Source organism: Purpureocillium lilacinum, assembly GCF_023168085.1.
Source record: "Purpureocillium lilacinum CBS 284.36 DNA, scaffold_6, whole genome shotgun sequence".
NCBI lineage: Eukaryota > Fungi > Ascomycota > Sordariomycetes > Hypocreales > Ophiocordycipitaceae > Purpureocillium > Purpureocillium lilacinum.
In genome coordinates this window covers 2,997,046-3,020,620 of record NW_027072116.1, presented here as the reverse complement: position 1 = coordinate 3,020,620, position 23,575 = coordinate 2,997,046, and the positions used below count along the sequence as shown (strand labels likewise).

At 60.4% G+C, this 23,575-nt stretch overlaps 6 protein-coding genes across 6 annotated transcripts; 3 read left to right on the top strand and 3 right to left on the bottom strand.

Annotated features, from left to right (window-relative positions):
- Positions 1-890: 890 nt before the first annotated feature.
- On the top strand, positions 891-2,630 carry PLICBS_008804 (uncharacterized protein; the record flags this gene model as incomplete). The annotated part of the gene is made up of 1 exon (XM_018324723.2): positions 891-2,630. One exon carries the CDS (start codon positions 891-893, stop codon positions 2,628-2,630), a length of 1,740 nt encoding a protein of 579 aa, XP_018176117.2.
- Positions 2,631-3,102: 472 nt separating this feature from the next.
- Positions 3,103-4,677, bottom strand: PLICBS_008803 (mitochondrial aldehyde dehydrogenase; the record flags this gene model as incomplete). Its single annotated transcript, XM_018324724.2, has 2 exons — positions 3,103-4,489; positions 4,553-4,677. 2 exons carry the CDS (start codon positions 4,675-4,677, stop codon positions 3,103-3,105), a joined length of 1,512 nt encoding a protein of 503 aa, XP_018176118.2.
- A 3,189-nt stretch (positions 4,678-7,866) lies between these two features.
- Positions 7,867-8,790, bottom strand: PLICBS_008802 (uncharacterized protein; the record flags this gene model as incomplete). The annotated part of the gene is made up of 1 exon (XM_018324726.2): positions 7,867-8,790. One exon carries the CDS (start codon positions 8,788-8,790, stop codon positions 7,867-7,869), a length of 924 nt encoding a protein of 307 aa, XP_018176120.2.
- A 3,542-nt stretch (positions 8,791-12,332) lies between these two features.
- Positions 12,333-13,347, top strand: PLICBS_008801 (uncharacterized protein; the record flags this gene model as incomplete). Its single annotated transcript, XM_065601461.1, has 3 exons — positions 12,333-12,657; positions 12,719-12,972; positions 13,048-13,347. The coding sequence occupies 3 exons, from the start codon at positions 12,333-12,335 to the stop codon at positions 13,345-13,347; spliced, it is 879 nt and encodes a 292-aa protein (XP_065457533.1).
- Positions 13,348-13,469: 122 nt separating this feature from the next.
- Positions 13,470-17,170, bottom strand: PLICBS_008800 (GPI transamidase component; the record flags this gene model as incomplete). Its single annotated transcript, XM_018324729.2, has 4 exons — positions 13,470-14,694; positions 14,774-15,259; positions 15,491-16,881; positions 16,928-17,170. 4 exons carry the CDS (start codon positions 17,168-17,170, stop codon positions 13,470-13,472), a joined length of 3,345 nt encoding a protein of 1,114 aa, XP_018176123.2.
- Positions 17,171-19,164: 1,994 nt separating this feature from the next.
- PLICBS_008799 (uncharacterized protein) lies at positions 19,165-21,225 on the top strand (the record flags this gene model as incomplete). The annotated part of the gene is made up of 2 exons (XM_018324730.2): positions 19,165-19,171; positions 19,331-21,225. The coding sequence occupies 2 exons, from the start codon at positions 19,165-19,167 to the stop codon at positions 21,223-21,225; spliced, it is 1,902 nt and encodes a 633-aa protein (XP_018176124.1).
- Between the last annotated feature and the right edge of the window lie 2,350 nt (positions 21,226-23,575).

The following is a 23,575-nucleotide window of genomic DNA, read 5'->3' as shown; positions in this document are numbered from 1 at the left end:
TCGTTGGGGTAAGGAGGCCACCGCCGCCCCCCTCCCCAAGAACGGGCATCAAGATGAGGGGAAACCTGTCCCGTCCCCCCCTGCCTGCCTGCCTGCCCCCGGACGCGGACCGTCGTCACTCGTCGAGCGAGCGCGTGTGTCCGCCCGTGAGTTTCTCGTGTGGCGTCACAGGGCGCGGGACATAGTTTCGCACCACGACCAGCACCAGGGCGCGCACGAGGCTGGGCTGAGACTGCCGTCCCTGCCGTTTCCAACATACCCCGGTCTCCGACTCTTGCTCTGAACCCCAGGAAGGGAGTGCGGCCTCGACGAAGACTGCCACTAACTGCTGCGGCCGGGCCTTATTGGAACCCCCCTGGAGGTCGATCAGGACGGTACCGGTACGCGCCTCACGCAGCCAGCCAGCCAGCTAGCCCAGCCCGACCCCGGACGGACGAGGGCGCCAGGCGGGAGATAGGGTGTGGTCGCCGTCTTTCGAAATCAAATCGTGGCGGGACAGCCTGGTAGTACAAAGTGCCAGGCCTCCTCCCGCAGCTGCGACGACGACTGGACTGGAACGACCGCTCTCTCTCTGGTTCCCCTTATCTGCAGCAAGTCGCGCGCTCTGGATCGACAAGGACAAGTCAGCCAGCAACTATTCCCTCAACTCCTCAGTAATCACTCTGCATATAGTCCTCTGCGGCTATCCATTGGCACAAGCTCCTCTTTCCCCTCAGACCTTTGTCACATCGCATCAAATCCCATCACACCAAGCAACCCTTTATATGTCCAGCTCCGTGCGACCTCGTCGTCACCGCTAGCCTCTCTACCTCATATACTCCTTCTCGTCAGACGCTGTCGACACCAAGCCCCCAGAGAATGACAGTGGCCCTCTACTACAAAGCCATCACATGGACCGAGTCAAAATCCAGCCTGCCGGATCCTCCTCCGCCGGCGCCATGAACAGCGACAACAACAACAATGCCGTCAACACCATGCACCCAACCACCAGCAACATGAGCGACCTCGGCCCCTCCAAGACGCTCGACACGCTCGACCAGGCGGTCCGCGACGCCAACGACCTCGCCGCCCTCGGGCACGCGCAGTCGCTCTCGCGCAAGTTCTCCATCTGGTCGATGCTCGCCCTCGCCTTCTGCGTCCTCGGCACCTGGTCCACCATGGCGCAGGGCCTCACCAACGGCCTCACCAACGGCGGGCCCGTCGCCATTCTCTGGGGCCTCTGCCTCGTCACCTTTTGCAACACCTGCGTCGCCGTCTCCCTCGGCGAGCTGTGCAGCAGCATGCCCACCGCCCTGGGCCAGGCCTACTGGATCTCACAGCTGTGGAACACGCCCACCGGCCGCTTCGCCAGCTACATGTGCGCCTGGATCAACACGTTTGGCTGGTGGACCCTGACGGCGAGTCAGATCGCCTTCATGACCGACTTTCTGCTCGCCATGAAGGTCATGTTTGACGAGGACTGGGAGGGCGCCAGCAAGGGCTGGCTGCAGTTCATCGTCTACATCGCCATGACGGCCGTCTTCACGCTCTTCAACCACCTCGCCTGCCGCAAGGACGCCATCCTGCCCGTCTTCAACAAGTTTGTCGGCGTGTGGTTCGTCGCGCTCTTCTTCGCCTTTGGCCTGGCCCTGCCCATCAGCGTCGGCACCAAGTCGGAGCTGTCCTTCCAGAAGGCGAGCTTTGTGTTTGGCAAGTGGCTCAACCAGACGGGCTGGTCCGACGGCGTCACCTGGTTCCTGGGTCTCGTGCAGGGCGCGTACGGCCTCACGGCGTTCGACTCGGTCATCCACATGGTCGAGGAGATTCCCGCGCCGCGCCGCAACGCCCCGCGCACCATGTACCTGGCCGTGCTGTTTGGCGCGCTGTCTGGCTTCCTGTTCATGATTGTGTGCCTGTTTTGCATCCAGGACATTGACAAGCTCATGGACTCGCCTACGGGCATCCCCTTTATTGAGATCACGCAGTCCACCGTCGGCTTGACGGGCGCGGGCGTCCTCATCGGGCTCTTTGTCTTCAACGGCATCGGCCAGGGCATCAGCGTCTTGACGTCGTCGTCGCGTCTGACCTGGAGTTTTGCCCGTGACGGCGGCATCCCCTTTGGCGCCTACTTTGCGCACGTCGACCCCGTGTGGAAGGTGCCCGGGCGCGCGCTCTGGCTGCAGGCCGGCATCATCGCGCTCGTCGGCGTGCTGTACCTGTTTGCCAACACGGTGCTGCAGGCGATTCTCAGCGTCAGCACCATCGCCCTGACGGTGTCGTACGCCATGCCCATCCTGACGCTGGCGCTCGTCGGCCGCGACAAGCTGCCCCGCGGCGAGTTCTCCCTGGGCAGCTTCGGCCCGACGGTCAACTGGATCTCCATCGTCTACTGCGTCATCACCACCATCTTCTTCTTCTTCCCCACGACCCCGAGCCCCGCCGCCAGCGACATGAACTACGCCATTGCCGTCTTTGGCGTCATGATGGTCGTCTCCATCGGCTTCTGGTTCATCCAGGGCCGCAAGACCTTTATGGAGATTAACGAGATGGCCGAGCACATTCTCTATGCGCAGAATGCCGAGGGCGAGGTCTCGACAGAGGGTGACACTGTCGTGGTGCCCCAGGGCGGCGACAAGAAGATGGCCCCTTGAGTCAAGGTCAACTGCGTCTGGTAGTTGATATGTACATGTAGTCGTCGGCGCTGAGCTACGGATGCGAGCTATGCAGCCTCGGCGGCTGGACGCTCAACTCCTCCGTGACTTGGCGCCAACGATTAGTTGTGTTGGGGTAGGGAGACGACGCGACAGAAATGTAGCTGCGTTTTCCAGCCTAGTCTGAGCTCTTGTAATTCACTAAGTTAGTGTTCTGTCTCTCATGCAGCGCGTTACTAGCTAGCGTGCCATTCTTTACATGTTACAGTGTGTTAATTACTACACTGTTTCTTTAAACACCTAAGCATACATGTATACTGTCGACGTGGTGTTTCATAGCTGCAGCATTCGTGTCCAGTCTGTGCTTGAACGAGACCAGCATTAATGGATACACACTTTGTTGGACACTGGCCATGAGGTGGTTTACATGACTCTCATTCATTGTGATACACGACTATACTTTTGAATCAGCCTACAGCTTCGACCCCAGGTTGACGTGCACGGCTTTAATCTCCGTGTATCCCGCCAGCCCGGCCTCGCCCAACTCGCGGCCGATGCCGCTCTGCTTGACACCGCCAAACGGCACCTGAATCTCCGAGTCGTTGCTCGAGTTGATCCACACCATGCCCGCCTCGAGCGCCGCCGCCACGCGATGCGACCGCTCAATGTCCTTGCTGAAAACCGCCGCCGCCAGCCCGTAGATGCTGTCGTTGGCCAGCGCCACCGCCTCGTCCTCGTCCCGGAACGGCGTCACCGTGACGAGCGGGCCGAACACCTCCTCGCGAAAGACCTCCATGTCCTGCGTCACGCCCGAAAAGACGGTCGGCTGCACGAAGAAGCCGTCGCCGCCGGGCGTGGCCTCGCGCTGCGCCGACCCGCCGCCCAGCTCGCACCGCGCGCCCTGCTTCTTGGCCCGCTCCATGAAGCCCAGGATCTTGTCGTACTGCGCGCGCGACACCTGCGGGCCGTGCGTCGTGCTCTCGGCAAAGGGGTCGCCCGTCTTGGCCTCGGCGCGCACCACGTCGAGCAGCGCGCGCGTGAACTTGTCCGCCACCGACGCCTGCACCAGGAGGCGCGACGTCGCCGTGCAGACCTGCCCCTGGTTGCTCATGATGCCGACGTACGCCCACTTGGCGGCCTGCTCGATGTCGGCGTCGGCGAAGACGAGCAGCGGCGACTTGCCGCCCGTCTCCAGCGTGATGTTGTTGAGCTTGACGGCCGCCGTCTTCATGATCTCGCGGCCCGTCAGCGTCGACCCCGTAAACGCAATCTTGTCGATGCCGCGGTGGCTCGCCAGCGCCTGGCCCGCGTCGCGCCCCAGCCCGTTGACGATGTTGAGCACGCCCGCCGGGAAGCCCGCCTGGCGCACCAGGTCGGCAAAGTACAGGATGGACAGGGGCGTCTGCTCGGCGGGCTTGAGGACGACGGTGTTGCCCGTGGCCAGCGCGGGGCCCAGCTTCCACGCCGCCATGGCGAGCGGGTAGTTCCAGGGGATGATTTGCGCGCACACGCCCACGGGCTGCCGCAGCGTGTACGCAAGCTTGTGCTTGGTCGTCGGGATCGTCTGCCCGTGGATCTTGTCCGCCCAGCCCGCGTAGTAGCGGATGCAGCCGATGACCTCCTGCAGGTCCTCGTTGAGCGACACGCTGTACGGCTTGCCGTTGTCCCACGTCTCGATGGTCGCCAGCGTCTCCTGGTGCTGCTCGACCAGGTCCGCCAGCTTGTGCATGAGGGCGCCGCGCGCGCCGCCCGTGATGTCGCGCCACGAGGGGGAGCGGAACGCCTGCCGCGCCGCGAGGACGGCCCGGTCGACGTCCTCTTGGCCTGCCGCCTCGACGGAGCAGATTTCCTTGCCGTCACTGTTTCACTTTGTCAGACTGCGAAATGTGCTGTTGCGGGGGAAGTTTATGGTGTAAACTTACGTCGGGCTCACGCTCGACAGGCGCTTGCCAGAGGCGGCCTTGACAAACTCATTGTTGATGAACAGACCGGTGGGCAGCGTAAACGACCGCCCATTCGGCGCCTTGAGCTTCGTTGCGAGAGCCATTGCGAATAGTTGACGTCGTGTTGGGTTGACAGGTGAAAGTTGTGCAATGACGCTGGACAGCTCCAGCTCGCCCGTGTAAGTCGCGGAAAGTTAATTGGGGTTTTCGCAAGTCCCCACCGACAGCTAGCTCGGCTCTCCTCCAAGATGCCAAATCCAGCCCGGCCCAGCGGGATGCGGACGCGCGCGGGTCAACGAGATCCAGACCGGGGGAGGCTTTTGCGGGGTTTCGTGGAGGCACCCCTTGATTGCAGATACGTAACAGCTCGGGACTTATCGCGATTGCCACGTTCCCCCCGTTTCAGCGAGATATGCCGTATCGTCCGTCAACGCCGTGGTCGGCCCTGGACCTGGTTCGGCGGGGTCGGGCTCCGCGGGCTTCGGCGCTCGGGGTCGCCGGGCGCCAGACACGGGAGGGCGGCCGGCCGTGGCGGGCTTACCCCAACTTTGTGGCGAAGATGGCGCCTCCTTCTCCGCACGTCATTCAACCGGGCGTCGAGTCGCTCGAGTTGACATCGTCTTTGAAACTGCTGTAGATCCGCGGGTGGTGTTGTAGATCGTTGGTCTCGGCAAGCCGTCTCAACGTCTTGTGCTTGTACCCGGTGAGTTTGAAGGAGGGCACGGTTGCTGGGACTCTGGGAGGGCGCTTGTGTTGGAAATGGTACGAATGTAGGTCTGGACTCACGCTCACCTGGAAAAGTCGGGTTGTGCCACTGTGTGCAACTTCACGTCTCAACTGGTACCAGGCAAGGCCTCAACTACAAGTCAATATGTACGGAGACACATGCGCAGCCTGATGCGCTTTACGATGGTTGACTGCGAGTGCCCCGATTCGCCTTAATGCTTTTAAACATCTTCGTGACCACCAGATTGTATTCCTTGCCATTTGCGCCCTGCTCTGCTCCATGCTTCATGTTCGGCCCTATAGCTGCGTCGGCTAAAGAACAGCGTTGAACGGATTCAAGTAGTGTAGCAGCGCTTTCATCCACAGCGAGTTGCATACCCAGCTCAACGGCATACACCAGACCGCCGCGTTGAAGGAGTGACTCTATTGAAGGTCGCCTTAGATATGGCTGTTTTCGTGCAGAGGGTATTTGGTGCAAGCGGATGACACGTTGGATTCGGCTGATCAATCCTGCCGCCAGCGGCCAATGTTTCATTGACAAAATGCTTGCGGGCGGTACGTGGACCATTTGCAGGGCGTTCCGTCGCGAATGCACTATTCATACGTCGGTGGTTAGCGCAAGGACTGATGGTCCATGGCCCTTTGAGTCCAGTCTTCACACATGCAGCTACTATTTCCAGACCCTCGGTGCACTCACCTTGGCGTCGCTGCCTGGGAGGCAAGGGTGGCTGGTATAGAGCTCGGGACACAGCCACCATTTGAAAGCAAAGTCTCCCATGGTGAGCCTGGGCAGGCGCCATTCGTCGACGGTGGCAACTCGGCAGTGGCCGTCCTCGACGAAGCAGAGCTAGATACCAGACGAGGTTTAGCAACGGTGGAGCGAGGGCTAGGTCCGAAGCTCGCCTCTGTAACTTACACCGTTGTAGAGGATCGCGAGGCCGGCGCGGCCGAAGCCAAGTAGGGTTACTATGGGACTTAGTCTCATGATTGAGGCTATTTCTGAGGGCGTCAAACTGAGAGGCTGGAGAGTTCAGTGAATGAGAGCCGGACGCACAGGACTGGAGAACCGCGGCACCTCGACGAGGAGGCCTCAATAGTACTACTTGTGCGGAAGTGCATCTTAAGAGACTCGAAATGAGCCAAACGCTGAACCATCGCCTCCTCTTCCGTGCATGTAGCCGCGAGAGGCTGTAGTCATGATTCAATTCTTATCATTTAAAGGATCACGCACAGTGGCTCTCTGTGCGTCGCGGCAAGTGAGCCAACGGAGTGATCCAAATGTCGCGACAAAACAAATGTGGTGTTTCAACTGTCCAACAGGTTGTTTCCAACAAACATTCTGTCATTCCCGAGGAACCAACACCGGAACTCTATTGTCGTGACCACGAGCTCTTGTGACTCCGTGTGGGTATGAACATGACATGCACGGTACATGTATAGCGCACGTGAGGATGGCTAATCCAGGGTCGGGAGTTGGTCAATGGCGTGCCACAGGTGCCTCACCAATCTGGGGTTGCTGCTGTGGGAATACAGCTTCCACCAAAAAAGAGGGCTCGGGCTCTTCGCTGCTGGGACTGTCCTCAAAGGGCAGCTCGAAGGCTGGGCGCGTGGTTTCGGCGGCCATTGGTCGGCTTGCATGAATCTGGTCGGTGTGCAGCAGTAGGATTTGTGTCTATTGACACCATCCACGTGATCTTTCTTCTAGAACGACTGTGCCGGCGCTGGCGAATGGTGCATATAGAGAGGGATGTGCCATGAGGCTACCCTGAGTATCCGAGTATTAGAAGCCCCAATTGAACATTGACTCGAGACTAACACAAAGCCCGACACTTCGAAGTCGCAAGATCAAAACGCTTACGAGAGTCTCTGCAGCTCTCGCATAAGTCCACAAACGTAATTCCTCCCTTCGACGCTCCGCCACCCTACTCGCAACACGTCATGGCAACCAACGACGAGGCCGAAACCGCCGCGGCCGGTGCGAACCCATATTCGCCCGCCGAGACGCCTCAGGGGCACGAACAACCCAACAGCGGTGCAGCGGCAGGCCAGAAAGTCGGTGGCCTGGGCTTCAACGTCGGGGGCACGTTTGTCGGGGTGGGAGTCGCGCCGCCAGGACGCAGCCTCAACGGCGTGGGCATCAGTTTAGGAGGCGTGATGGTGGGTGTGACGACAGGGATGGAGTCGCGGGACGTCGCAAAGTGACCGGACCATGGAAGCGCGAGGCTTTCTTGCGGCGTTTCGCTGCACTTCCTGCGCGTGTTAGATGTTGCGCGACTCGATGACGTTTGACGTGCCGCATGGGGGCGCATTGATTGTGCCTCGCTTGCGTTCTTGATCATGTTGCGATGAAGCATACTAACGCTTCTGTCTCATGCGTTTGCAACCAACATGTCGGGGCTTCAACGCAATGTCAAGTGCAAGATGGTGCCACACGATTCTCCTTGTTATATTTACATGTTCATTACTATTTTATACGCTCACTCGGCATCCGTCTGACCAGCAGGTGATCCTCTCACTTGTGACGTTCACCTAATTTCAACAGGACCCAACAATAGTAGAGTGAAACATCACACCAGGTACTTGCCAAAGAATTCCACCATCTTCTTGACCGCCTCATCTACCTTGTCATATAAGTCCGCGTGCGTCAGCCCCTCGACAACGTACAGCTCCTTGGGCTCCTTGGCCTTGGCGACGCCATCCTCGCTGTACCAGCGCGTGGCCGCACGCGTACCCGTCACCATGAGCAGCGGCCGCGGGGCAATCATGGCGTTAAACGCAAAGGCATCAAAGTTGGCCATGAGGTCCCAGCTGCGCGGCAGCGTCGTGTTGGTCGCGCGCGGGTGCTGCGCCCGCGGCGTGCGGTAGTAGCTGGCCAGGTCGCGGAACGACTCGGGGAAGTCGGGCGGCGCGTCCTCGAGCCTCTCGGGCAGCATGTGCACGATGGGCACCTTTTCGTGGCCGGGCACGTCGCTGTTGCGGTCCTTGGCCGCGGCCTCGAGCTGCGCGTGCAGCACCTCCATGTTGGACGAGTCCTTGTCGTAGCCGCGGCGCGCCATGGTGCCGACGCAGACGGCCGCCGCCGTGGCCACGGCCTTGATGCGCAGGTCCGTCTGCGCCGCGAAGGGCACGTACCCGCCCGAGGTGCAGATGCCCAGCACGCCAATCTTGCTGGCGTCGATTTCGGGTGCGAGCGAGACGAGGTACGTGACGGCGCACTTGATGTCTTCGACGCGGTGCGCCGGGTCCTCGAGGTCGCGCGGCTGGCCCTCCGACTCGCCCTGGTAAGCCGCGTCGTAGGTCAGGCAGGTGAAGCCCGCGGCGGTGAAGACGCGCGCGTAGTTGGCCGGCGACTGCTCCTTGATGGAGGTCCACGGGTGGGCGATGACGATGGCGGCGCCGGCGCGAGGGGGGGAGCCCGCGGCGGGTCGGTGGAGGAGCGCGGCGAGCCGCAGCCCGCGCGAGTCGAAGGAGACCTTTTGGGGTACAGACATGTTTGGTTGCGGTATATGTACGAGCGTGGGTTTTCGCGGGTGTATGCCGTGCGTCTGCGTCTTTTTGATTCGGCCCTCGACGTCGCATATATATCCGGCGACTGTTCTCACGACATCACTCCAACAATATGCGCCTCGGGAACTTAAACCCCAAACTCCGAAACAAGCTGCCCCTCAGTTTGCTGTTCCCCTTCCGTCCCATCGCCAATTGCATGCGCTCTTTCAGCTGCCGAGGGGGTTTAGGTTGCACCAAGCTGCTGCCGCTCCGACCCGCCCGACAAACCTTGGCCATCGGCCCCGAAAGCTTCGGCCCCACCCCGACCAGACGCCACGCCTTTCTCACAAGTTACGGCCGGGACGTTGCACAAACGCCGAAGGGGAGAATGGCGCAGCGGGCTTGGGGCGTCAGAAGCACAAACAGAAGCATGCTATGACGGTGCGAGTCAAGAGACAATCCATATATTGAGTCTTGTGCACGCAGCTTATGAGCTGATCAGCTCTGCTCCATTTGCCATCCACTCGATCCTCCCCAGCCGTCATGTCCATTTCGTCTCCCTCGTTCGCCACGCCCGGGAAACGCTGATGGCACCTGTCGAACTGGGATCGAGGTTCACGGTACCATTTCTAAGTCAAGCCGGGCCGGGCCGGCCTCAACTCCACCGGGGCCTGTCACTACCTGTCCGAGTATCGGACGTCTCCCGTATGCTACGCACGAATTGCCACAAAATGATAGTATATATAGGATCGCCTGCGTCTAGTTCTAGCTCTCATACTCGCCGCATTCCACGTGTTCGGCATTCATCTATGTATTGCGATCATATATCCAGGAACCTCCGAAAGGCCGTACAGCCATAACATGAATCTAACTAGGAGCCACATGAAGTAAAACATGACAGACCACAATTACACATGCGCCAATGACGCAGGCGTTGCCGGTGAGTGTCCGTCTGGGTCGTTGCAAGTCTGAGGTCTGACCTGGCGCACTGAAGGTCGAGAGGAACTGAGAACAGCCGGCGAAGGGATTTGAAGATTCTCATGTTGGGTTGGCCACAGTGCTCGTTCCGATGACGTAGGAGTCGCCGTTGCTGGCGGCCTCGGGTTATCCCTATCCCATATCGCGCGTCTGTAGTTCTCACTTCTCTGTTCCACGGACCTTTGAGGCTCTGGCAAAGGCGCGATTCTTAACTGTGCCCGATTTCTTCGCGCCTCTTCGTCTTCCCACCTCTCAATCCACGAAGAGGTTAGTTGCGAAGGGGCCGGTGCTGTTGATGTATTGCTATCCTGACTCCTGTATAATGGCAACTCGACGCTCATTTCGCTGTCAAGCAGCCGGCGCCATCGGGACAACAGCGACCTCTTCGTGCTTCGGTTTCTCATGAACAAAACACTGTCAGCCGGGCTCGCGGGGCGTCGTGAATCGTCGTCGGGCCTGCTGTGGAGCACGTTTCTGAACCTAGAAAAGACGCGGTTCCGAAATATGAACTCGTTGCTGAGAACAATGTCGCAGGGAAGATCATCGATGACGTGGAGGTCGCAAATATATGTTTCCTTTCTCGTGTATCCGCTCTGTCCAGTGAGAATGGAAAGCCCGACTGCATAGTCGACATAGAAGTCGTAGTTAAGTTCTTTCATGTGACCGGATGAGCATGCGTCGAGCTCTAGCATGGCGTCGAGAACCATGCCATCGGTGTGAATGACGGAGCCATCAATGAGTTCCACCCGCCTCGTGTACTTTCTACCGCGGCGAACGCGAAGCTTGTTACGGCGCGCAAACTCTCCAGAGACGAGCATGAGATCCGACCCAGTATCTAGAAACGCCGAGGCCCTCACGCCGTTGACGTTGCAGCGGAGATGTTCGTCCGGAGACTCGTCCAGAAGGAAAAGGCGATTTCCGTTTCGGACGCAGGGGCGAGTCCTTTCGACAACGCGATGGAAATGCTCAGTCAACGTCTTAGACCAATCGAGGAACCCTCTGCCTAACACCACGTCGTACACGGATTTCCGGAGCACGTGGAATTCACGACGGTAAGCGGCTTCTTCGTCTCGGAACTCGAAATGGCCAACAACCCGACCGACACTCTCTCCAGTGTGTCCCCCCAGAAGACGAATGGGCTGCGTCTCAGTTGGACTGATCTGCAAGCCGTGCCGACTCGCAAAGGCCTCCGAGACCGCGTCTACTGTAGAACCCCAGTCCGGAAGCGCATTGACGGAAATACCGTTGATTGTTCCTGGTACCTCGTAGCAGCGTACACCGCGTAGGTTCGTTTCACCTGATTGCCACTTGACGGGGACTCGGTGGCGAGAGGGGTTGTAACGGTGGATAGGCGTGGGCCAGGGGCGCTGAAGATAAGAGAGTGCATGAAAAACCCAACTTTTGTCTGCGGCAAAGTCTGCGAGGAGGCTCTCAAGGTCTGGCTCTGGTAAATCGATGAGCGGGGTCTTCTTGCCGACATAGGTGATGTTAGTTGCCATGCAATGCATGCATACCCTGAGTTATGAGAAGCATATCGGAGGTTCTGGGACGTTTACCAAAGGCTGTGGAGAGCTGTCGAATTGTGCGGAAATGCCGGAGAGGCCAAGAGAAGGGTCTACCCAGTTTCCCATACTCGGCATGTGCATTCTCGGGTATCGACTTGTGTGCTCACCAACTAGAACCCCTCGGGCGCAACCGTTCGCCCTAGATCTCCTTGTCAGTCTCGGCGTCCTTGCACCACTTTGTGGTAGCTGGCTGGCCCATGGGACAGTTGAGGTCAGGCATACTCAGATGCCTGTACGCAAATCTCCGTTGACGGAGCCCGCAAGCCTCGGGTCATGTTAAGGAGATCCATCAGTCCCTGGAGGAAGGGCCTGTCTCGAAGGAACTGATGACGGCCGCAGTGAAATTCTGGGCTTTTGTCGCGTTTGAGAGGTAGTACGGAACGCTGGAGCAATTGGTGAGGAGAAGGCGATGGTTGCAAGCACAGGGGAGCTCTGACGTGGACAGGAAGAGGTTTCAAAGCCGCGCGCAGAATGCCTCAAGCTGAACATCATGCCTTGGGGTGTGCCTTGGCGGTGTGCTCGACACGCAGTAACAGAGGCACTCCGTTTACATGTAGAGGGCTGTTAGGAACAGTGCATGTAGCCCAATCACGCTGCGCCTCAACCTCTCATCCCCTGCAGGAGGCAACTCCAGCTTCCAACGTGCATTGTGCGACCAATTGGGTGGCGCGACTCGAAAGACAGGGAAGCTATGGGAAAACTCTGCAAAGACAACTGGCTACTTGGTGTGCTGCAACGTGGCTTGCCTGGACTATGTGATTTCCGTCCTCGGACAGGAGTGCCGATGATTACATTCGTCCCAAGACCTCAGAGCGCAAGGGGGTAGAGCTCAGCTCAATCAAGTAGCCTGGCACTGCAGTCGCCTCTGCCGTGCTGCTGTTCATGTCGGGCATATCCACGAAGCCATTCCATGTACCGTGGTTTCGCCTAGGCTGATTGGGTGCAGCCAGATACTTGCAACGCGAGCACTACCAAGCAAAGCCCAGGATTCGGAATATGTCAAGATGGGCACCGCATCTGGGAGCGACGGAACAGGATTTCCGCGGCTGGCGAGTCGCATGGCCATGAGCCCCGACTACGAAACCTTCATCTTTCGCAGGTACGACAGGCTCAGCGCGCGGAATCTGCTCCATCTGGAGAGCAGGCTCGCCTACCTCGACTGGAAGCTATCCCAGGCCGACCAGGAGGCGGCGCTGAGCCAGGACAACGAGACACTCCGCTCGGTCCGTGTCTGGGAGGCCTTTGAGGACCATGCGAGGGACCCGTCTCGGCCAGAGTTCGCTCGCATGAAGATAGCAGAACAAGTCAGGGAAGCCCTAAAAGAATACCGTGAGCATCTAATCTTCTTCTCTAGCGCTAGAATGGCAAGATGCTGAGTCTCCCGAGGCAGAGGAGGCGTTGCTACGCCAGAACCAGATTGCCATTCTCGAAGAGCCCAAGCAACGGGCTTTGAACGTCGCGCGCGGCCAAGCGTATCAGTCTGATGACGACGAGCCTGGCAGGGGGAAACGTCGCCGGCCAGTCCTCGGAGGCCTTGCCGCCAGCAGACTCGACGAAAGCAACCGTCGAGATCTCATCGCGGTCAGACGTCTAGCAGACAAAGACCTCCTATCGCGCTTCCTCCAGGACCACTGGATGTTCAAGGTGCGCGGTCCAATAGTCGCATTTACCCAATCAATATCGCAGTGGCAGGTTTAGGTAGAGACTAACGCTTGCAAGACCACGAGACTCACAGATGAGACGGAGTACGTCGACGAGCGGCACGTCGCCTGGGTCGCCGCCGCGGTCAGCACCGTCGTCGCGACGGTCCTCCTCCTCGGCGCGATATTCCTGCTGCGTCTGCTGGAGAATGAGACTTCGCAGCTGGGCGTGATAGCCATGTTTACGGTGCTATTCGCGGCCAGTGTTGGGGTTTTGACCAACGCCAGGAGGGCCGAGATATTCGCCGCGACGGCCGCGTACTCGGCTGTGCTTGTCGTCTTTGTCTCTTCATCAAATTGTACTTGTACTGTTTCGTAGTAGCTCGTCTAGCAGGCAAATCAGCTCCATGTCATCACCAATCCGGCCTGTATAGATGATGCAAGGGCAAGTCCGAAGTTCGCTGGCTTCAACTAAAGACGTAATCTCAGCCATGTCATAAGTCATGCTCGCTCATGCGCATCGCCATCGGCAGCCTCCCTCAGCAGCCTGCGCGCAAACTCCCCAACCACCTCCTCCATCTCCGGCAGCGCGCCCTCCTCCGCCCAAAAGTGTCCCGCATCGCGCACCTCATGGGCCCTGAACAAGGAGGCGCTGCTGCTCTTGCCGTCATCATCGTCACCGCCTGTCAAGCGGGCTACCCACGCTCGTAGCTTTCCCACAGGCACAAAGACGTCCTTGTCTCCGTACACGGCCAGAGCTGGGCACGCTATCAGCTTCCCCTCTGAGGCATCTCGCCCCTGACTGCCACTGTCGTCTTTCCCATGGCCCGCGCCTCGATCGTGTCCCCGATGATTGTGATGCCGAGCCGTCAGCGCCGAGGGCAGTAAGTTCATTGTCGCAAGATGCGTGACCAGTCCTTGCAGCGGCGAGACGAGCACATACGCCGCCCGGGGGAGCACAAAGTCCTCCACGATCGGCAGTGTTGTCGCCGCCTGCGCTTCCACCTCTGTGTCAGTTTTCGCGTGTGTCTGCTTGTCCCGTGACATCTCCCCCGCGCTCCCGGGCCTTGCCCCCTTGTGCCCGTGTCGCCTCGTCTTGGCCAGCAACTCGCCCACCCCCCGTTTGAGCCTCTCCTCGGCATCGTCGAGGGAAAAGCTCCTCCTCCCGCCGCTGCTGTCGTGGCTCCGTCGCGGGCTTCCGGGGCCTTCGTCCCCGCCGATGCGCACGCCTCCACGGCGCCGGGACGGGCTCGTCGGGCTGAGCTGCTGCTGGTGGCGCAGGCGAGCTAGAGCCGCCGCGCGTACCCCGCCGAGTATCTCGTTCTGCTGCCCGGCGAGGTGCTCTGCCCGGAGACGGATGTGCGCGGCGGACGACTCTGCGTGCGGGCTGTCAAAGGGCTCGAGAAGGGCGGACAAGGGCGGCACCTGGGTCGTGATCATGGCGCCGTAAGAGTATCCCCCCATGATGAGAACCGGCGGTCCACATGCGCTTCTCGGTTCGCCCTGCTCGTCTTCGTCGTGTTGTCGCTTCTCCGCCTCGTCAACGGCCGTGATTGGCGTCTTTTGACCCTCCTCGCCGTCTTTGCTCGTGTTCCTTGAGTGGCCGGTCGCCCGGAACGGATCCAGATAGTGAACGTAATGCACCAGAAAGCCCACGACGCTGGCATAGTCGTCGCGCTCGGGTTTTGCCGTCCACGACGTCCTGCCCGCCGAGTGTCCGGCACCTCTACGCCTCGTTAGCTTTTCCCCAGGGAGCTTCCAATTGATGAAAAGCATATCGCCAAGGTCGAGACGCCAGAACGCACCGAAAATTAAACGTCGTCACGAGGTACCCTTCCCGCAGCAGCCTGCCCGCCAGCGTCTCTACCACACCATCGTCGTAGCTGCCTCCCAAGGGCGCATACGGATGCGCCAGCAACGCCGCATGTCGCCTCCAGGGCGCGGCGCGCGGGTTCCCTGCGGCCAGCGAGGCCGGGTGGTAGACGCGGCAGTCGAGCGGCGTGCCGTCGTGCAGGCTCGGGATGGTGAGGCTGAGTGCCGGCTCGGGCAGCATGGCGAGGCGAATGACGCCGTTTACCGTCGCGGCGGTCGTGGGCTCGATCGTGGACGCGTCGGCGCTGCCAGCGGGGAGCTCCCGCAGGTTCTCGGGATTGAGTTTCAGCGAGAAGGCGGATTCATCGTCGCGCGGGGCAGTGCGGTGCTGGCGAGTCGTGTCGTGATGGTGTTGTGGTGCTAACCGTGGGAGGTGGCCGAAGATGGAAGGGTCCAAACCCGCTGGAATGCGCGCCAGGCTGGTGTAAGTTGAGCTACGTCACTGGCAAGTGGTTACCTGAATTAACGGAGGCAACCACCCCAGACAGCCTCACGGCATCACCCGCCGCGCAGGCAATCCCCAGGTTGTCATAGGAGTAAACATTAATTCAACACCATCTATACAATCGCCTACTAACAAGCAGTCATCATGCATGCAGTACAAAGTCTATTCATTACATCAACGCCGACGCGACCAATCATCACGTCACTGCGCCTTCTTGTCCCGCGCCTCGGCTGCCTTTTGCTTGCGCCTCTTGATCCAGTTCTTGAGCTCGTTGACCAGTCCCAGCACCAACGGGACTCCCACCGGCCCCAACAGCGGCAGGTAGACGGCAATCTTGTGCTCGTCGGGAAAGTACAGCTGCCCGACCATGCTCTTCTCGAAGAACGCCCGCTCCGCCTCCTCCTCTGCGATGCGTGCATGGAGCAGGCCCTCAGGCCCGCCCAGACTCGCGCAGGCGCGCTCCAGGTGGTGCATGCTTTTGGACACGCCGTCCGCGACGCTACGCGGGATGGCGATAGAAGGCAAGGCGCGCGCGAGGCGGGCCAGGGAACCCAACGATGAGGCAGCCCGCAGTAGCAGGTCAGTCGAGCGGATGCGCGCCAGCGTCGACAGCCTCAGTGGCAGGGATCCCGAGCGCGGCGTCCCCAGCAGGGAGAGCAAGTGGCCGCCAAAGGTCAGCATGGGCTGTCTCAAAGTCTCGGCCGAGACATGGGTAGCCGTAGGTGGCAGGGACAGCAGATAGACCGTGCCCCATTGAGGGATCATCCACGACTGCGACGTCTCGGCGCCCGAGTCGATGCCAATGGTCTGATTGCCGACAAACACGACAAAGTTGACGGTCGGCGCGTTCCCAATCGAGGGCGACAGTGGCCATTCGGCAGCATTGATGAAGGACGCCAGGTGCTCCTTGCCCAGGACCTGCGACTGGACGCCGGGGGTGGCGTAGAGCTGGACCTGCGTGTCGATGGTGAAGTTGTGGATGGGCCGGAGGACGTCGAGCATGGGCCGCAGGTACTCGTCGAGCGCACGGTCCACGTCCCAGGAGCTTGGGACGGCGCCATCGGTGAAGAGAGAAAACGTGAGATGGTAGGTCGGGGCGTAGCGGAGCGACTTGGTCGTGCGCTTGGCCAGCGCATCGGCATCCTCTGGGCTGAGGGCCTGGCGGCGGGCGCCCGAAGACATGGCCGAGGAGGAGAGGAGGTACGAGATGATGGATTTTTCCTCGTCAAACGTCTTTTGCAGCTGGTCGGCGATATACGAGGCGAGGGCGGACGAGGCCGCGTTGACGGATGGCACCTCCTTTGGCCCGTACGTCATGTCGAGGACGGGCGCCTGCGGGTTGAGGGTGGCCGAGGTGGCCTCACCCGGGGCCAGGCGAATGGTCAGCGCAGGCTCGTCTTGGCCGGCATTCTGTACGGAAGCTTTGTCGGCGTCGCCATGGCGTCTCGAATCGAGCTGAAGGCGCAGGTGGTGGCCGGAAAAGTCGTTGAGGTCGTCGATGGCATGCTGCGTCAACTGAACGAGATGCTGGGCCTCCTTTTCGGGGAGCGCATCGGCGCGAACGGATATGCGGAGAGGGAAAACGGGGCGGCAGGCCTGGACAGTCAGCAAAGTCATCGCGATCTGGCACCGAGAAGTGTACCTTTCCATCAGCCCACTGCAGCATGCGATCGAGGGGGAGGTCGGCACGATAGATGGTGGTCGTCTTCCACCAGATGGGCAGGCCGAGGACGAGCACAATAAGCCAGAACGAGAGGACAATGTAGGATCGGCGGCGCGTCTCGGAAGGCTTCTCGGGGGGCGGCTGCTTGGACGCGGCAGCGGGCGCGACGGCCGGGGCGGAGGAGGGAGCGACAGCCGCGCCGGCGGGCGAGTCTGAAGCCATCGTGGCCTCGACTGGGATGGGCCCCAAGAGAGCGAGGGGACAATTCGGGGGCAATGCGACGCGCGGAGGGTCGTCAGTCGCCAGTGAGAGGCACGCGGGTGTGGAAGCCCCTTGTCGAGTCGCGGGCGGGGCGCATCGGCTCAGAGCGAGGGTGAGGCTGCCTTGGTGGACTGTGCAGCGTGGCATCCAAAGCCGCCGACAGGCCAGATGGAGCTTGGAGCTGTCAGGCGTGTCGCGAAGTCACGTGTGGCCTCGGTGTGGTGGTCGGTGAGCGGCTGGCTGGGCCCCCGAAATGGTTGAGGGAAGGTGAAGGCCCAACTTGGAGCACGGTGAATGGCACCAATTGCATTGACCCCGGGCCCTGGAACACTGGGGCTCGTTGCTCCACCTGGGCACTGAAGACGGTCCTGAGCTCAGAGAAGCACAGGGGGTCTCAGCGCCGCACTTGTCAGGCCCGGAGCGGCAAATGGCCCGAGGCGCCGACGGACCGGCGCACGAAAGCGCCGATTCGCTGCACCCACCAGAAACGGCATGCGGTGGGTTGCTCTTGCCCTCGTGTCTGGCGTACTCGTATTGTTTGCTGTCGATGGGAAGGAGGGTATCAACTATCAAGGAAGAAGCGAGGGAAGGAGCATCTTTATATCAAGTCGACCAACGAGCTGAGCTGGGCTCGGGCTCATCATCTGCATCGCGACATGCTTCGCATGCATCCATTTTCACTTTTTGGGTCTCCAAAACCGACTCGGGCGCGGCTCGCCTGCAGAATGTCGACGATCGTAGCACCGGCGCGAGACCAAACTTCGCGTGGAGCGAGTCTCTGACGCGGACAGCAGCGGCACCACTGGCCCGCCACGAAACGACGACGACGGCGACGACGGACTCGCAACAAACGCGAATCCCGTTCACTCGAGCCTCGTACGCGCATGGCACTCACTCGCTGAAGCCACAGGGCTGTCTGTCGGCGCCCTCAACAGCAGATGCTCGATATAACTACCCCGCATTTTGCCCCTGGCGCAACCCCCAGGACGGCGCTCTGGACTAAAAGCTGGAGCCGAGCCGAGGCATCTTGGGATCAGAGTAGTCCGTCTGCTTTTACCCGCCACGCCACCCGTTTCGCGCTCGCAGCCAAGGACGACCTAGCAGCGCCAGCTGTCCAGCTCTGCCCATCCTGGCTCGAGCTCCATCCCCAGCTGCCGCCGGCCGGGCGATGAGCGCCGCCGTCATGGCGCACCTCTGCTGCAGCTCCCTCCGCCGCCGCCTCATCGACCTCGACCTCTACCTCTTCCATCCTGTGCGTTGAGATTGCGTCCCTGAATCTCGTCAACGTCTCCATCACTCGTACTTTTTAGCCATCGCCACTCAGCGAATCCCCCACGAGCCTGGACCTCGTTCCGCCACCGTCTCCCTGCTGGCACGAAACGGTGCATCGGACACCCGCGGGATCGCTGCATCACCTTTGCCGCCTCCACCGCCGTTGCTGCGGCCGGAGCACAGACTCACAGTCCGTCCGTCACAACGCTCCGACCCCTGGCAGCCACCCGAAAGCGCGTGCCGCCGTTGACGCACCGCCAAGGGCAGGGTCCCAACAGCAACCCAGCACTCGGACTCGGGGTTGGCACCACGCTTCCCGGAGGGCACATCATTGCACCACGGCTCCGGCTGGTTGGCTTGTCGCCTAGTTTCTCCCGTTGCCCGCCTGCCACGTCCGCTTCCCACTTCCTCGGCAGCTGCCTCTTGGCCCCTTCGTCTGTCTATATTCTCCCTGCCCTGTTCTTCTTGACCCTCTGCCGTTGACGGTGGGAGACGACCATCCATCCACCTGTTCTGTTGACCGTCGCCTGTCCATCAATTTCATCATCCACCCGCCCACCCACGCAACCAGAACAGCAACACAACCACGCCGGTGCTCCCACACGCCGCCCAACGCCGCCGCGTTTCTTTTTGTGTTGCACCACGTTGACGCAGGCGCCGCGTCTGTGGCCAACACCGCCGCCATGCCCTGTGAGTGTGCCTTCCACGCCCTCCTCCAAGCAGATCAGGGTCCAGAGCCTAGCGTGATCTCACGATGACCTCACTTCCACGCGACCCTATGACTTCAGAGCACCATCTTTCGTTCTATGTGTGTTGTCTTCCAACGAAATGGTTAACTGACACACCTAGTTCCCTTCATCGCCGCCCCCGCCGCGGCCGCTGGCCTGGCCTACCTCAACGCTCGCACCGGTTTCTGGTACGATCTGAAGCTCCTCACCAGCGCCTTCAAGAGCGCTGGCCGCATCCTGATCCGCGAGCGCCGTGATCGCCTCAACCTCTTCTACATCCTCGAGGACCACGCCAAGAACCCGTCAACCGCCAAGAAAGATCTCATCATCTTCGAGGGTCGCCACCTCACCTACGCAGACGTCTACGACCGCGTCCTCCGCTACGGTGCCTTTCTCAAACAGGAGTTCGGCGTCAAGTCTGGCGACATTGTCGCTATCAACTTCCAAAATTCCGACACCTTCATCCTTCTGTGGTGGGCTCTGTGGAGCATCGGCGCCAAGCCCGCCTTCATCAACTACAACCTCACCGGCGAGCCCCTCAAGCACTGCCTCAAGGCCGCCACCACCCGCCTGTGCCTCGTCGACCCCAACGTGGCCGAGCAGGTCACCGATGAGGTCAAGGGCGCGCTGTCCGACGTGCGCTTCGTCGACTTCACCCCAGCTCTCGAGGCCCAGGCTCTCGCGGCGCCGCCAACGCGCGCCCCGGATGCCGACCGCCACGAGGAGACGCTCTCCAATTTGGCCATCCTCATCTACACGTCGGGCACCACGGGCCTTCCCAAACCCGCCGTCGTCTCGTGGGGCAAGTGCATCGTCGGCGGCACCATCCCGGAGGTGCTGCTCAGCCGCGGCTCTCGCGACATCATGTACACGTCCATGCCCCTCTACCACTCGTCAGCCGCGGTTCTGTCTTTCTGCTCTACTGTCTCGGCCGGCAGCACACAGGCCCTCGGTCGCAAATTCTCGACAAAGCTCTTCTGGGACGAGGTGCGTGCGACGGGCGCCACGTCGATTCAGTACGTCGGCGAGACGCTGCGCTACCTCCTGGCCGCACCACCGCAGCGCGACCCGGCAACGGGTGAGAACCTCGACCGCAAGCACAATGTGACCCTTGCCTTTGGCAATGGCCTGCGCCCTGACGTGTGGAACGAGTTCAAGGAGCGCTTCGGCGTGGAGACCATCGTCGAGTTTTACGCCGCCACCGAAGGCCCCTTTGCGACGTGGAACGTGAGCCGCAATGATCTGACGGCGGGCGCCATCGGACGCAACGGATGGCTCTACAACGCGCTTCAGAAGCTCCAGGTCGCCATCGTCGAGGTCGACTGGCAGACGGACGCCCCGCTGCGCGACCCAGCGACTGGGTGGTGTAAACGCGTGACCCCCGGCGAACCGGGAGAGATGCTCTTTAAGCTGCCGGCCGACGATCTCGAGAGGCGCTTCCAGGGCTATTACGGTAACAAGAAGGCGACGCAAGACAAGATTATGCGTGACGTCTTTGCCAAGGGCGACGCGTGGTTCCGCACGGGCGACGTGACGCGATGGGACTCGGACGGGCGCGTCTTCTTCAACGACCGCATCGGCGACACCTTCCGGTGGAAGTCGGAGAACGTGTCGACCGTCGAGGTCAGCCACGCCGTCGGTACGCACCCTTCGGTGCGGGAGGCCAACGTGTACGGCGTTCAGCTGCCGCACCACGACGGTCGCGCCGGCTGCGTCGCCATCAACTTCGACCACGGCCCGCCGCGGCCCGACGCTCTGCGCAGCCTCGCGAACCATGTTCGGTCCATCCTGCCGCGTTATGCCGTCCCGCTCTTCCTGCGCGTCGTCCCAGAGATTGGCGGCGGTGCCCAGACGACGGGCACCAACAAGCAGCAGAAGCATACACTGCGCCAACAAGGCGTCCGGCCAGGAAGCGGAGATGCCTCGGGCGACATGTACTGGCTCAAGGGCGACGCATACGTGCCGTTTGGCGATGCCGAATGGAAGGCGTTGGAAGCGGGCGAGATCAAGCTGTAACGCGGAGGTGTTGGATGTACTATTGAATAGACGTGTATTTGAAGCGTCGAGGGGGCGCCGTGCTGCCGTACCGGGTCCTTTTGCGCAGAACTTCGGCAGCAGGATAAATTGAGACATGACTTTCGATAAAGTTAGCCCACATTCACCAAACTTGGACCGCCACAGTTGAGCGATTGCGCTTAAGAGTGTGTCGCGTATGTATTATGAACATGTCCTTCGTTACACGCCTCCTGCTTCGTCTGCGACTCGTGACGCAGCTCCAAGTGTCTCACAACGCCGTACAATTCCATGTCTATCTCAGTGATCCGATCGCTCAAAGACCTGTTTCCCGGCCCAACCGATGCGCTAGGATTGGGCAACGAGGTGCGCGGAGCCCCAAAAGGCAGCTTGGACGTGGGAGACATTCTTTGATGAATGCCTTGTGCTGCATCGTTGATTGCCACGGGCACGCATCACTCCCCAGTGATCGGGGCTCGGGCGGACGCACGCTTCAGTCGCCGCCAGGAAGGCTTGCTCCGTCCGTCGACGGGATACCGAGTTGCCAGATCTGTGTTGTTCAAGACGGCCAGTGCGTTTGCCCAGCGTGTGGCGTCTGGTCTGGTGTCGGGGCATTGTCTCGAGCAGACAAAGTCAGCAAGACTTCCTTCAGCACAGCAAGGCAATATTGCCCATGCCTTGCCATGCCTTGGGAAGGGATCGTCGCAAGGCCAGTGGTTTCCATGGCCAGGTTCCGCCCCGGGAAGGAATGCCCTTGAAAATCGTCGGTTCCGGAAATGAGCATTGCTCCGAGTCCTGGCTTGGGGAGGGTGGATGTCGAGACAGGGACAGCAGTGTAGTAGGCGCTGAGGCCAAACAAAGAAGCCTTCGGGGAATCGGTATACCAAGGCTTGACTCGCCGGCCTGATCAGTTCCAGGCTTCCGTGTCTCGAGGGCTTTCAAGGTTTTGGGCTTGCGAAAGGCACGTCCTCCTTCCATCCAGCGCTCGCCTTCTCACATGGCACATCCGCGCCGAAAGACCTTGTTGGAATATGACCCAACCGCCAGTGACTGATCCGCGGAAGTCCATTCTCAGAAGTCAAGGACTCTGGCCCCGCGGCAGAGCAAAGGCTTCGCGCCAACACGTTGCGGCTGCCCAATGGTGCTGTCTGGTGCAAGACAACGCGGCCACCGGGGCCGGTGATGGCTTTGAGGTTTGTGATCTCTGGCTCCCGAACCGGAGTGGATTGTACTGCGTCGTCTTGGATTGAGACGTACTATTTGGACATCACCTGTTTTCTGTTTAGACACCAAACTAGGTGCTGAGCCCGCCGAAAGAGGCAGATGCGGCATGCCGCGATTGCTTCGATTGCTGTAGCCCGTATAGCCCGGTAGTCCGCGATGCCCGCGACGCCTTCAATTGTGCAGCCGGGCGGCTGGCTTCAGTTGCTCGTACAGCTCGGCGCGCCGCCGCCGCTTTGAGGTGTCTCGGCTCGTGGTGTCAGAAAAGAGGTGATGCCCGAATAGCACGTCTCCTTGGATTTGCTGGACGAGCTCTCCCATTGTCTCCTCCACGGAGGGAGAGCCTGGTCTTGGCTCGCGTCCTTGGTGTTCGAAGCCACGTCGCCGGTCGATCGATCAAGAGACTCAAGGCTTCTGCGCGATCACAAAGCTAATTTAGTGGGTAGGCGTCTACGGATGCAAGAGGCTTGTTACAAGCGATGGCAGGGCTGGTCGCATACCGAGTGACTGGATGGGAAGCGTCGCGCGTTCAAGGGATCACTCCAGGCTCTCCAATCAGGCTTGGTCCACGCCCCGGGGACTCGCCATCCTGGCGTCAAAGCCACATTGCTAAATAAAACGAGCATCGCACACTATGCAGTAATATACAAGATGAGTTCGAGGCTATTCGGAAAGGGATGCGGCGACGATGAGACGCTGCAAGAGAGTGTGCGGAGAGGAGATGAGCGGGTAAGGGGCAGAAAGGTGGAGAGATGGTGATGTAGAACAGTTAAGGGATAGGGCTCATCAGAACAATAGACTATGTTGTTGCGATTAGAGTCCAAACGGCAATTCGCACCCAATTGTTTGGAGGACAACGAGGGCAGCGAGATGCACTGGAGTGATGTTTCTATCTAGCATAGTTAATTAGTCCACGATCGAGCATATTGGCACTTGCTTCTCAGTATATATTGATGGGAGAGGGCAGTCTCGTGCTGGTCGCCAGGACGTGGCTCGACTGTCGTGGACGGCTTGCCTGAGCAGCCGCAGCACCATGGCCAGCACCCGCGGATCGTGGCGGGCTAGATTAGCGACCCTGTCGCTGGAAACGGCACACCTGCCTGAGAACCACTCTTCCTCTGCGAAAGCACAC